The sequence below is a fragment of the Talpa europaea genome (genome assembly GCF_964194135.1).
Source record: "Talpa europaea genome assembly, chromosome: 10".
NCBI lineage: Eukaryota > Metazoa > Chordata > Mammalia > Eulipotyphla > Talpidae > Talpa > Talpa europaea.
In genome coordinates, this window is record NC_140077.1 from 68143514 (window position 1) to 68156142 (window position 12629).

The following is a 12629-nucleotide window of genomic DNA, read 5'->3' on the forward strand; positions in this document are numbered from 1 at the left end:
GGCTGAATCAGGGATCAGGGTCCAGTGAGTGTCAAGAATGGTGATACAGATTATTTTAGAGCAGAGATGTCAGATAATACAGGCCCACAAAAGAAATGATTTGAGCAATATTTTTAATAACTCTCTGAGCGGAAGAATTTCCACCACTGGCTGTGACTTCTTTGTGATTTGAATCTCAACCTGGATGACCCCGCCTAGTTTATTTATTTATTTTTACATTTTTGCATGGAAGATCTGGGGTGCAGATCAGAGGTTCATGGGTGGTGGTGAGAGGACTCACCAGAGACAGAGTAGGGAGCAGAACGGCGGATCCACTGGAATCCACTGCTGAGGGGAGTGGGAAAACAGGATAGGTCTGCTGTGCCCTATGGGTAGTGCCCTGGCTGGAGATCGAACTCAGGCCAAGCAGTGATAGCCTGAGACTCAACACCTAGGCCACTGGGGAGGCTCCCAACCTAGTGCAGAGCAGATTGGGATTAAGTCCAGGAAGATGGGAGAGTCATCCTTCCCACAACTGCCAGCTTTCCTTCCAGAGCAGGTGAAAGAGAGAGAGTCCCTTTTTCACTCCAAAAAAAAGGGAGATTTATTTTCTCAGGGAATAAATATTTTGGTCTACCTGGACATGGCCATAATCTTTAGAACACTTGTGTTAGGAAGGCTGGATTTTAATTTACGCCATTGAAAGAAAGAGTGGGCAAATACTGCTATCATGTAGTATTCTTACGTTGCATTGATTCTGAGTATCCTTGTGTCAAAAGTCAAATTAAAAAAACGCTCATTTGGGCCTCCCCGGTGGCGCAGCGGTTGAGCGCTGGGTTGCGAAGCTGCCTGCAGCCTCTGCAGCGCCGGTTGGATCCCCGGCTGCAACCCCGAGTGTCCCACATGGGGCGCAGACCTCTCCTGCCGCCCGCTGCTCCCCTCAGCAGTGTACTTCGGTCCTTCTGCCTGTTCTGCTCCCCACTCTGGCTCTGGTGAATTCTCTCACCCTCCCGCGCTTCTGACTGTACCAAGTGCTTGTATAAATAAATAAATAAATAAATAAATAAATAAATAAATAAATAAATAAATCTTAAAAAAAAAAAACTAAAAAAAACCCCGCTCATTTACATGAAAGCTAAAGAAGAAATCTGAGGGAGGTGTGGCTGCGAGGGGTATGGTAGAGTCAGTCTCCATGAGAGAAGTGCTCCCTGTGACCCTTCCTTCATGTTCCTGGTTCAAGGATATGGTGATTTCAAGCCAAAGCAAGAGAGATAAAGGAAGATTTCAAAAGCCATATAGCCAGTGTTCTTAGCTTGAAACAGGCTGTGACCATGTCCAAAGGAAATGTTTAGAGAGATTTTAAATTTCAATGTTAATCCTTAGATCTGAGTCCAACCAGCGTAGAACCGACATAAGTGCTGGATCCCTGTATTTCGGGTCATACACGCGTCATTCTGTAGATGTGGAGGACATCTCTCTCTGTTCTTCAAATCATGAGACCTTAGCAATTGTTGAGCTCTAAACACTATTTTGAGCCAAAGCTTCTATTTTTTTACATTTCAAGCGCTTAAGAAATCTTCGTCTGGGGAAGAGTTAGCAGAGACAACTCTAATCAATAACTCCCAGCCGCAGAAGTAACAAGGATCATTTCAGGAGCTGCATGTCTGTGTTGGGTATAATCGAGAATGATAGTGAAAGGGCAGTGCCATGACAGATGCAAAGTCACACTGGCCTGTCTGCGGCCCTGGGATGGGGCACAGGTCTGCAAAGCAAATGTCACAGGCTTGGAAAAAAGTCAAAACAGCACTGAGCTTGTAATGTATATTTTATTTTGCACAAGCTTGCATATATACTGCACATACATTCAGTTTTAAGAGGAGATGGAAGGCACACAAGGCAATCGGACTACTGTATTCTTTAAGTGGTACAAAGCAAAAGGTCAAAGTTTGGAGAGTTATACAAAAGCTTAAGACACACAAAGTAAAACCCCTGCCCCGCCCCCCCAAGCAATGTAATTTTTTCCTGTTTTAAAATTTAGTAGCTGCCAAACTAATTTTTTTTTTACTTTGACTTTAAAATCAATTGTCTACTGCACCTTTTTATATTCTTTTTAATACGAACAGGGAATCTCATTGTTTTTATCATATCAATTCATATTACAGTACATCCTTGGTAATACAAAATTGTACACCTTCATCAAATAAATTAGGATAAATTAAACCAATAAATTATGCAAAGTCTTCAGAACAATAGACAACAACAAAAATCCACAATTGAAATTGACTCTAGCTAAAAAAAAAATCAAAAATTGACTTTATCAGTTCAGTTATTGTACTATATTCAAATCAAAGGGTCTTTATTACAAAAAAAGAGCTTAATAATGCTATTTACAACATATTGCTAAATAATATAAAGGCAGTGTTTTGTCACGGTTTATACTATATACACATGAGAAATGGACAGTGTTTGGGGGAAGCCAAGACCTTTGATTCTTCCAGTAATGCTGAGACCAACCCCAAAGATACCTGCTTTTCTGATCCTGTGAAGTGGCCATATACAATTTTTTGTTATTTCCCTCCTCCCCCATTTCGAGGAATAGAATATTTGAAAAATACACAGTGAAAATATTTTCACCCCAGAGGGCCAGTCTTGCCTTTTCTGTTCTGGGTTGTGCATTTTAGTGGGTGTCAGAGTTGACAGAGGGCTCAGTGAAAGGACTCAAAAGTCTGGGGGCTTCCAGATTCTGTTCTACTCTTAGACAGATAATTTGAAGAAGATCCAGTTTTGATCCCAGCTCTGAATGTGAGCACTTTAGCTTCAGTTTTAGAGATGGTTTACACCAACAGATCTACACAAAATAAATGCATTTCCTGCACCCTCACGTTTAAGTGCAATAGAGTAACCGCTTACTCACATAAACAGTTACGTTCTTTAAAGGGGAGCTTTTTAAAAACAATGCTTCTTGGAATTTGCAAACACAAGAGTTTGTACCAGAAGGAAACAGTTGTACTAGTCACACCAACGAATATTCTATAATACACACGGCAAGGAGATTTTGTTGTCTTTACATGGGCATCACTTCTTTCAGGGGAGTGGAGCCAACCACTTTTTCTCTGATGAATTTAGGATGGCGTCTGGGACACCTCTGATTCACAAAGCCCCCCACCTCTTTAGCTTTATGACTTAATATTAAGCGTATGTGTGTGTGTGTGTGTGTGTGTAGGGGGGGAGGTTACTTACCAAATGTCTTCATGTACACAGAAAAGAAATTTCGTAAATTTACAGAAACTACATTCCCCTTGCCCTTGACATCTGATGAAATAGACTGTTATATTGGAAAAGCAGAGAGCACAGTGTTCCCCCGAACGCTTGTAGCCATCTACACAGTCGCTGCAGTGTCCGCATAAATTCAACAGATGTGAGAATGTAGTTATTTATTCAAATCTCATGCCTGACGTAACCACAGTCATGAGATGAAATATTTACATTGCTTTATAAAAGTTCCCCTCTTGCTTTAGTGTTTTTTTTTTATTCTTTTTAAAATTTTTAAAAATGATATTCACCCACATCCCTCACACGGCAACGAAGATTCTGCAAATGAAACACTTTAATTAAATAATACTCAGAGGCACAAACCAAACTTCAGGAATGTGTGGGTGAGCATTTCCTTAAATAATTACTACATTCTACCATCTTCCACGTTGTTTTACCATTTAATGTGAAACATCCTCATTAAACAGCCAGAGATACAGTAAGAATTAAATGTTTTGTTGTTGCAAATAGAACATTCTTCTCACAAAACATAACAAATGTCTAAAATAGGTCCTTAAATCTAGATAGGAAAAGGTAAGCTTTCCACTTCACACGCATATATATATGTTTATTTTTACATGTGTGTATATGTGCGTCTGTGGCCTTGGGTTTCCACATCTCCACATATATAGCACATGGTTTGAAATATTGCTTCTATACTACTTTTCATTAGGCTAAGAAAACACAAGATTTGCACCACAGTTACAAAAAATTGGCTTCTACAAGAATTTTCAAAACTCGAATGCTGCTTAAACAATTGAGGAAAAAAATAATTTGCGGTATCAAACTGTTCTAAAAATTCTCTTCTTCAAAAACGTATTCTCCCGCTTTGTTTTAAAAAGACACAAAATATGCATAGCTATCAACATTATGTCAAACAGCCAGAAAAAAAAATCCAGTGTTTATTGCAACTGTCATAATTGGAAATAAAGTCAAAATGATGAAATTGAGCCACAGAAGGCACAAAGAACAATTGTACTTGTGGGAAAAAATCGGTATTTTGAAGGATTTTAAAAAATCCCCCCGCTGGTGCATTTTCAGTCTAGGCACAGACTATAGCCTCAAGTGTATGTGCAAAAGTAATTTAGGGTTAGCAGAAAATACGCAGTAATGTGGTATCAACATGGACTTTAGACTTTTAATTCCTATGTAAACTCTCCCTCACCCTTCATCTGCTCACTAGAGAAAGTGAACTTTCTCCCAAGTTGCCAACTTTTACTCGGTGAGAGTTGAGCTAAGGTTGGAAAGCTGGTGATTCTTTTTTTTATGGAAAGAAACCTGTCCAATAGGAATTTTGAGACACAGGCTTTTGTCATATTCCAATGCACTGGGAGGCACAAGATTGGATGATCACAACAGGGGAAAAGTCACCTGAAAGCCAAGCGATTGATCTCTAGTTTCAGAACAAAGAGGTGAGTTCATCCTCGGATGCTAGTCTGAAATACTCAGATGCTAGTCTGAAATAATTTCTCTGCCTCAGTGAACACGGAGAGGATATTATCATAGAGAGAAGCACATCAATGTTTTGTGTGGAACACACACTTTTACTTAATTTGTCATTTAAATTAGAAAAGTAGGGGGAAATAATAATCCAATGATGTCAGATTAGATCCAAGCAAGTCTGGAATCAATACTGAATTTGCCCCAGATCAAGAAGACCCTAGCAACTATCTCCAGAGGGGAGACTGTGATTCTGCCCTCCCCTTGCAGATGGCATTAGCATGTGGCTGTGAATTACACGGAACAGCAGAGACCCAGGTGTGGGCTGTTGGGACAGTGGGTGCATTCTCATGGAGCAGAGGAAGAGTGTGGTTGCAAGTGGAGGTGGCTTCCTACTGTGCGTGGATTGAGTTTGGGTGGGGGGCGGGGTCGCGGGGGCTGCGTCTTATCCCAATGTAATGATTAGCTGAACAGAGATTTCATTTTTCCACCACCACCACCCCAAGCAAGCTGGAACAAGAACGAATGGGTTCTGATGGTTCTGGTGCACTGTGGCGGAGGGAGCCAGACTGGCGGTGTGTTTGCTGTCGGCGCGGGGTGAAGCTGGTAGTGTTCCAGCGCAAGCTGCACTCTGTCCACACTGCGAGAACCTGTTAGTCTCCTAGTTGATGCAGGGCATCCTAGGGCTGTGCTGTTTAATTTAAAGTCAGCAGGTTTTAAGGCTTTGTGCTGACAATAATTGCCTTCATACATTCTTGTCCATCAGCAGAATTTATAAATGCTGTTAAATCACGGTGATTGGGTCAGCTATTTGGTCACATGGGTCGGCATGCATATGCTCCAGAGTCAAGTGGAATTCTTATAAAAATGAAGGGAAAATGGTATTTACATGCTATAGGATCTAAGTACCAGGATTCGAAATACTGTGTCATTTTAGGAGGTGTTTATCAAATTACCTACAGGAAGGAAGGGGTGGGGGGGATGCTGTTAGAATGAACAAGGAATTCTTACTGCATCTGTACATAAAACCCACCAAATTGAACAGGTACTGTGAATGCCACACAACTTTTTCAAAGCAAGCACAGGACATGGCACACCTTTGAAAAACTGGAAAGCAAGAAAAAGAATTTTAAAAAGAGGAGAACCATTGAAGAAAGCATAAAATAGCAGCTAGCTTTCTTAGGCGAGATGAAATTGTGTCTTTCGGATTATCCCCCCAAACATTTCTATGCTATACTCTTCTCACGTTTTGGTCAATACTAGCTTCTGACTCAGAAGAGACTTTGTCAATAGCTTTAAAACGCTATACCTAAAATGAAGACACACTTAATTAGGGTGTCACCTCCCTGATTGAGGGTAGTGTGGAATGGTATCTGGAACAGGTCATGCTGAGATGCGTGCTCCCTGGCGGTGAAGGTCACGGCAGCCACAGCCGTCAACAAACTCCTAGTGTCAGCAGGGATTTTATGGTCAAGCTGAGGTGTCTTTTATTCCTTACTATAGAAAGGTGCTTAGAAAATAGTGTTTTATTTTTCCAAAAACTGTGCTAAATATAAACAGAAATAGTGATTCTTGTAAGAAGGGAAACAAAGTAGATCAAAAGAGTAAATGTGAAACTTTTGTGCCTTTTAATATCTAAGCAAGATAAATAGAAAAAGCTGACACGTCACAGGGGGTTCCTCTGTGACGAACGAGATCTACTCACTAATTGTGAGAGAGAATCCACTGTAAAATCTGACCATGGACTTGAAGATCGGTGTGAACATCAAGTCTCATCTGGAAAGTTAGTTTTGTGCAAAATTAGTTACCATCATAAGAAACCGGCTACTTACTAATCTGGGGGGCTTGCCAGTTCTCTTAAGAAAGATTTGACATTTCGTGATTTCTTTTTGCTTAGAGAAAGAAAAAGTTTATTAAGAGAAAAGGAACAGAAATAAAATCTCTTCGTCTTTTTTTTTTCCTTTTTAAAATTTGGTTTTGTGGGGCACTTTCGAAAAGTGAGCTGTTCTTCTACCATGGGCATTCTTTTTAATGCCAACGTTACCATGTCTTTGGAAGCTACTGACTGAGTTCAAAACAAGCAAAGTGTTTAAGCTTATGAAGTGTTTGCATTGAGTTTTCTGACCTTCTTAGCAGGCAAAACCATTCCGCGGCCTGTGGGGTCTTGCCGGTGCCCTCACCGATCACCAGTGACAAGCCACTACCAGCCAAGCAGAAGCATGTCAAACAAATGCCCCTTCTTGCTTATCCAGGCTTCACGTGAGCTAACATCACTTTTCCCTGAAAATTAACCCTATTTTAAGTCTCCCAATGTTAAGGGCTTTGGGCAAAATAAACTAAAGGCTGAAGGAAAATAACCATCCCCTTGCAATGGAAAAAGAAAGAAAATGAGATAAAGATGATGAGGAGGAATTACCAGCTGATTTCATAACATATCCATGCCTCCCATACACACGTGTGAAATAAAAATCTAGAACATACAACTTGAACATCCAAACGGACAGCGATGACTCATACATTCGAAAGAGTTGTTGAAATTTCTACTCGTGAAGCAGCTCTTGTAGGCAGTTCGGGGATTTGAAAATCTCAGGGACTTCACTATCCAACTTGCAGATGACCTTGTAGATGGCCTTCTTCCAAGAAGGATCAACATCTTTGCCTGCGATGATGGCATTGAAAAATTCTCGTAACGTGATCTGCGCTACTTCCAGGAATCTCTCTGGAACCTGCTGATACAAGGAGACAATGGCATTAATAAAGTCTTCAATTTCAAGTCTGCAGTTCTTCAAAGGAAACTGAGCTAAGTTCTTTCTTTCAGAAAGGGGCTTACATAGCACCTGCATTTTCTAAAAATGGCCTGCCTCGATTCTCTTAGGTAAAGTTGTTATATATAGTAGCTTTGTAATGTGGGCTTGACAGCTTTGCTGGGTTTTAGAAAGAGACGTGTGCAAAGAATACAGGCAGACCCACTGTGAGACTCGGGCTGCCTCGGGAACAGCAGGAAGGAAAAGGGGGTGCCCTGCAGGGCCTCCTCACCTTGTTAAGCGGGTGCATGCCAGAAGCAGGGCTCTAACTCATCTTTTGGATATTGCCTCAATTAAAAAAAAATTATTTCCCTTATGAACAAAGTAGGCTCTCAAAAGCAGAATAATAAGCAACTGGACTTGGATACAAACGAAACCCATACTTTAAATGAAGAAAACCTAAAGGTATCTATCTCAGTCTCCTGTCTGAATGGAGGGTGACTGACTCAAATGCCAAGTTACATCTGAGAGTACTGTCTTCCCACCAGGAGGGAGCTAGCCACATTAGCGTGGAGTCACACAATTCAAACTTGATGCTGAATTTGAAAATGCTATATCAGAGACCCCCTTGAGATTACATCGGTGTCCTGATTGATGCACCTGATGATATTACTGAGCACTATAATTTTTGGTAAAAGACAAAAGATTTGGACAAGATGAAGAAAACAAAGACTATTTATAGCTGACATCTATGGAATGTTTTTATGTGTCAGGGGCTGTGTTATGGAGTGAAAGTGGACGGAAAGTAGGTATTCCAATCCCAACCTTACAGGGAGAAAACCAAGACCAGGGCAGATCAGATTTGTCCAGTTTTTATATCTCAGAATAAATTTCCTTCAGATATTCTTTGAAAATCCCATTGTTAATCTTTTTCTTCTATGGCAATTAATATACATGTGTGTTGTGTGTGGTTTGTGTGTTCCTCATTATTTAATAATCTGACCTCTTATAGAGGGAAGGAATAGCTATTGATGCACTTATTTAGATTTCTTGGTGAGTCACTTCTGGGACAGCTATCTTTCCACACACCAAGACCGTAGATTCACAGATCATCCTTGGAACTGATTCTCAAGTTGCCACTTAATGTGGCTACTTCTGCCCACTAATGTTACTCTATAGCAAGTGTAGACATTGCAGGAAGTAAACACCCTGTCTACACATGCACAAGAGGTAGATGATTTTCATCTTTGTTCCAACAGGCCACTGGCCAGAGCACAAAGGAGGTATTGTCATGTCCATTGTTTGACTCCTTTCTCCCTGCCTTTTCTCGGTTTGTGCAATGGATCTTTTTTATATTAGTAGATCTTTAAAGCAAAACAAAACAGAATGATCACCAGACATCCCTCTTTTGCATCCCTGGACAGAGACATTCTTTGCTCCCAGTGGCAAGTCATATAAGAAAGAAACCTAATAACTCCCCATGGGGAAGAAGGGGGGCGGCTCCCATCTGGGGTCAATATCTACAAGAAGTGAGAGTCTGGAGAAGCTTCCTCAAACACATCCACACTGGCCAGTTAGTTTGGACACTGCTCCCATTGCTGATGGGAAAAGCTTCCCAAACACCACCTTGCCCCCAGGGATCTGTAAACCTGTAGTACCCAAGGGCCAGCCTCTGTTGAGAACTGTCTACAGGACTAGGGTGATTGCCTCAAATCTCCTGCTTGTGCATGAGTGCTGTGGGACAGGAGGAGGCTGCAGGAGACGCATCCTTCCAGCCACCTTATACTAAGTAGGCCCACTAAGCAGCCTTTTGCTCTCTGTCCTCTTCTCCCAAAGGCAGTCCTTCCAGTCTTATCTGGTGGGCATTACCGAGTGGGAACCTGCTGGACAAGAGGTGGGCCTGCATCTGTCCACCCTAACTATTCAGTTTGGGAGCTGTCAGCCAAATGGTGCAGAAACAATCACAGACGAAGATCTTTGTTCCCCCATTCTGCATGGCAAGGCAGAGAGGCACGAGATGAGGGGCAGCAGGGAGACAGCTGCTGCCGACGAAGCCCCCTCGGACTCCAAGGACCCCACAGGAGGCCTGGGAGCCGGGGCCAGGGGAGCAGGGGCTCAGTTCAGATTGTCAGAGGAGGGAGCGGCTTGTAGAACAGAACAGAACAAATCAAAGTAACTTCTTTGGAGCAAAGGAGCTCAGCCTCCACTCTATTATTTGTGCATTTCCATGCTTATTAATGGTTTTATCCTGCTTTTAAAATTCAGGGCTCTTGGTAGTAATCTTGCACTGGCCTTTTGTATTTGTGTCTTGAAACATCTTTTGTATTTGTGTCTTGAAATCATTTAAGTTTTCAAAATCATTTAAGTTTTCACCTACTTATCTCCTTTTGCAATGAATTTATCACAAGATGTCTATCTTCAGACTTCTTTACAGCTTCTATTCTGATTCCACTTATTAGGACACCCACATGTGCACTGGAGTTCTTTGGCATGGTCTTCGATAAATAGTTCATAATGAGATCTTGCTTCTGTTCTGCTCTACACATTAATTCTGGAGTTACACTTATCTTCTCTCGCAATACTTACCAAAAAAAAAAAAAATGCAATGTTAGAATGATAAAAATATTAGTGATTAAAAAAAAGTTAGAATTTAAAGAGTTGGGATATATCTCTGAGCTCATTTTATGGATGAAGAAACCATGAGATTCTATGAGACAAAGAAATTCATGAGAAAAAGCTTGTCCAGGTCTTTTTCCATTAACCCATGTTGGCTCCTTTTAAACTCATTTTCAGTAATTTCTACTTATATGGGGCATCAGAACCTTGACAAGCTGTAGCTCTGTGATTGAGCAAAACCACAGAAGAGCTAGTATCTTTAAAATAAATGGGACTGGTGCAAAAGATTCCCAGGGGGAGACTTTGACTGTTGGTTTATGTTTGCGAAGGGATGAATTCTTCATGAACAAATGGAACAGTTTGCTAATTTAGTGCTGATTCTGAGGCGACACTATGCCTGGGTTTAGGCTGGATAGAAGAAAGTTAGAATGCAATGCTCTAACACTAAAACAATGGATCTTTTTTCGTACCTCCTGGAGGAAATGTGACAGTCAGCCATGGGTCTTCTAAGAGAGTGACAAGGACATCTAGCCACAGGGAGAATTATCACCCATGGGGAAAGAGACCCTCACCTCTCTGACAGCTCCCTCCACTCATCAGAGTCAGGGAAGACCTTCCTGAGGTTTTTGGGCAGGGGAGTGTCTTAGAACTCAGCCTCAGGAGAATGAGGTTGCCCATATTTTTCTGTACCTCTTCACACCTCGTGGATTTCCAATCACTAATAAACATCTGCAGAAAAGCCCTTAGTGACAAGTAATCCCTTATCTGGGTTGCTTTTAATAGAACCCAACAATCTGCAGAATGAACCCTGGAGAATCTCCTCAGCATCAGGTGGCCACAGTCAATCAAGTCCCTGGAATGCAAGACAATGAGGGCTGTGGGTGTGGGGGGGGGGGCAGGCCTCTGGACATGGCCCCAACATAACAAAAGGCTTTCAAAGGTTCTGGCTGCAACTGGGAGGCTGTGCAGGAGCTGCTGAGCTGGGAGAGGAGAGTGGAAACTTCGCTTTGATAAAAAGGCAGCCCAGTAGAGGTACCTTGGCCCCCATGGTCTAGCCCCTGTTTCCTGTGTATTCAGATGAGACGTGTACCCCGTGAAGCGTCGTCCACCTGGACGGGGCTGGTTATGGGCTTGGACTGATTTCATGCTAATTGTTGTACTTGAGTCTCCTAGCAATGGGAAGAAGTTTCCAAGTTTGCTCTGTTCATGGCTGGGTGTGTGCATGCGCACATCCGCACACAGATGCACGCACACACACACACACATGCACACCATGGTGTAGGCTAGGGGTTGCTAAGCTCTTCTTTTCTGAATATATATATATATATATATATATATATATGAAGATATATATATTTATCTCCAACTGAGTGGCAAAGACACATTCCCCCGTCTTCCTCCTCCTCCTCTTCTCAGTTGCCTTACCTTCAAGGATGATTTGTTTTATTAAACTGACTGTCCCCAGCCTCTGCAGTACATAATAAAAGCCTGACAGAGCAGGCTGCTGCCTTCTGTGTCCTGCAGACACTCATCATAAGTGTCAGGACATACCAAGGTTAGCGGTCACTGCAAGTGCGCTCGCTGGCCCAAACCTTGCCAACGCTCTTGGCAGCTGAACGAATGTCATAGAGAATAGAAGGGGAATTACAAAGGTTACAAAGAAGACAGCCTCTCTTATTTTCCAGAGACAGAGGGGCTGATTTTTCACACCTCTAAACCATCCTCAGCTCATCCATCTGCCTCTGGAGGGGGGGACCAAAACCTTGCCCTGGCGGTTCCCCTGGCCCCTGTGCCAGCCCCAGATCCCCTTTAAAATGGGCCTCATTAGCCTGTGAAATGATCTTTGCTGAAATGGACAGAAGACAAACTGGGATGGCCCTCTCTCCCTGACTCCCCTTACCCGCTCAATAACTGGAGCCTCCCGCGGCTCCGCAAGGGAGAGCATCCTTTCAGCTCATCTTATAAACTATTTTATTTTTGACACTTACATCAACGGGGAACTGCAAAAGGATCGGTCTGGATGTGCAGGAGGGACCGACTGAGAGAAAAGTGAAATCCTGGCTGGGGATCGGGGCATTAGTTTGTGTGTGGGTTTTCTTTCTCCTTCCTCCTCTGTTTTTTGTAATACTATAAAAGGGCAATAAAATGCTGACTGTAAGAAGACAATGTCAAGGAGAAAAGGGTACTGGTATTTTGGATACTCTTCACCGCTCGCCTTGGAGAGAGAGTTATTCTTGTCACAAACCCTTTGTCTGCATCTGCTGACTGCTGCTGTAGCCAGGAGCATACTTTCACTGTTTTGTCACCTCCTAACATCACATGCATCAGCTGTTGGGTTTTTGTTACGGGTATTGTAGAACTAATCCGCTGTGGCTGTTCTACTGTGCAGTAAATAAAACAGAAACGGGCTTCTCAGACAATTCTGCATGAATATTTCAGATGGCTTTTACAACTCCGATTCACAAAATCAAATAAATAAATAACTCCCAAGCACCCCCCCAGCCTCTACCCACACACAGACACAAACCCCCTCCCATC

The 12629-nt window shown here is 42.3% G+C and overlaps 1 protein-coding gene across 1 annotated transcript in view; it reads right to left on the minus strand.

Annotated features, from left to right (window-relative positions):
- Window positions 1-7271: 7271 nt before the first annotated feature.
- The window catches only part of PROX1 (prospero homeobox 1), a gene marked incomplete at its 3' end in the record, with an annotated part of 36993 nt that continues 31635 nt past the window's right edge, over window positions 7272-12629 (minus strand). The window contains exon 4 of the mRNA XM_084245394.1: window positions 7272-7457. Coding sequence (XP_084101520.1) covers window positions 7272-7457 — 186 coding nt within the window. The remainder of the gene's footprint in view (window positions 7458-12629) is intronic.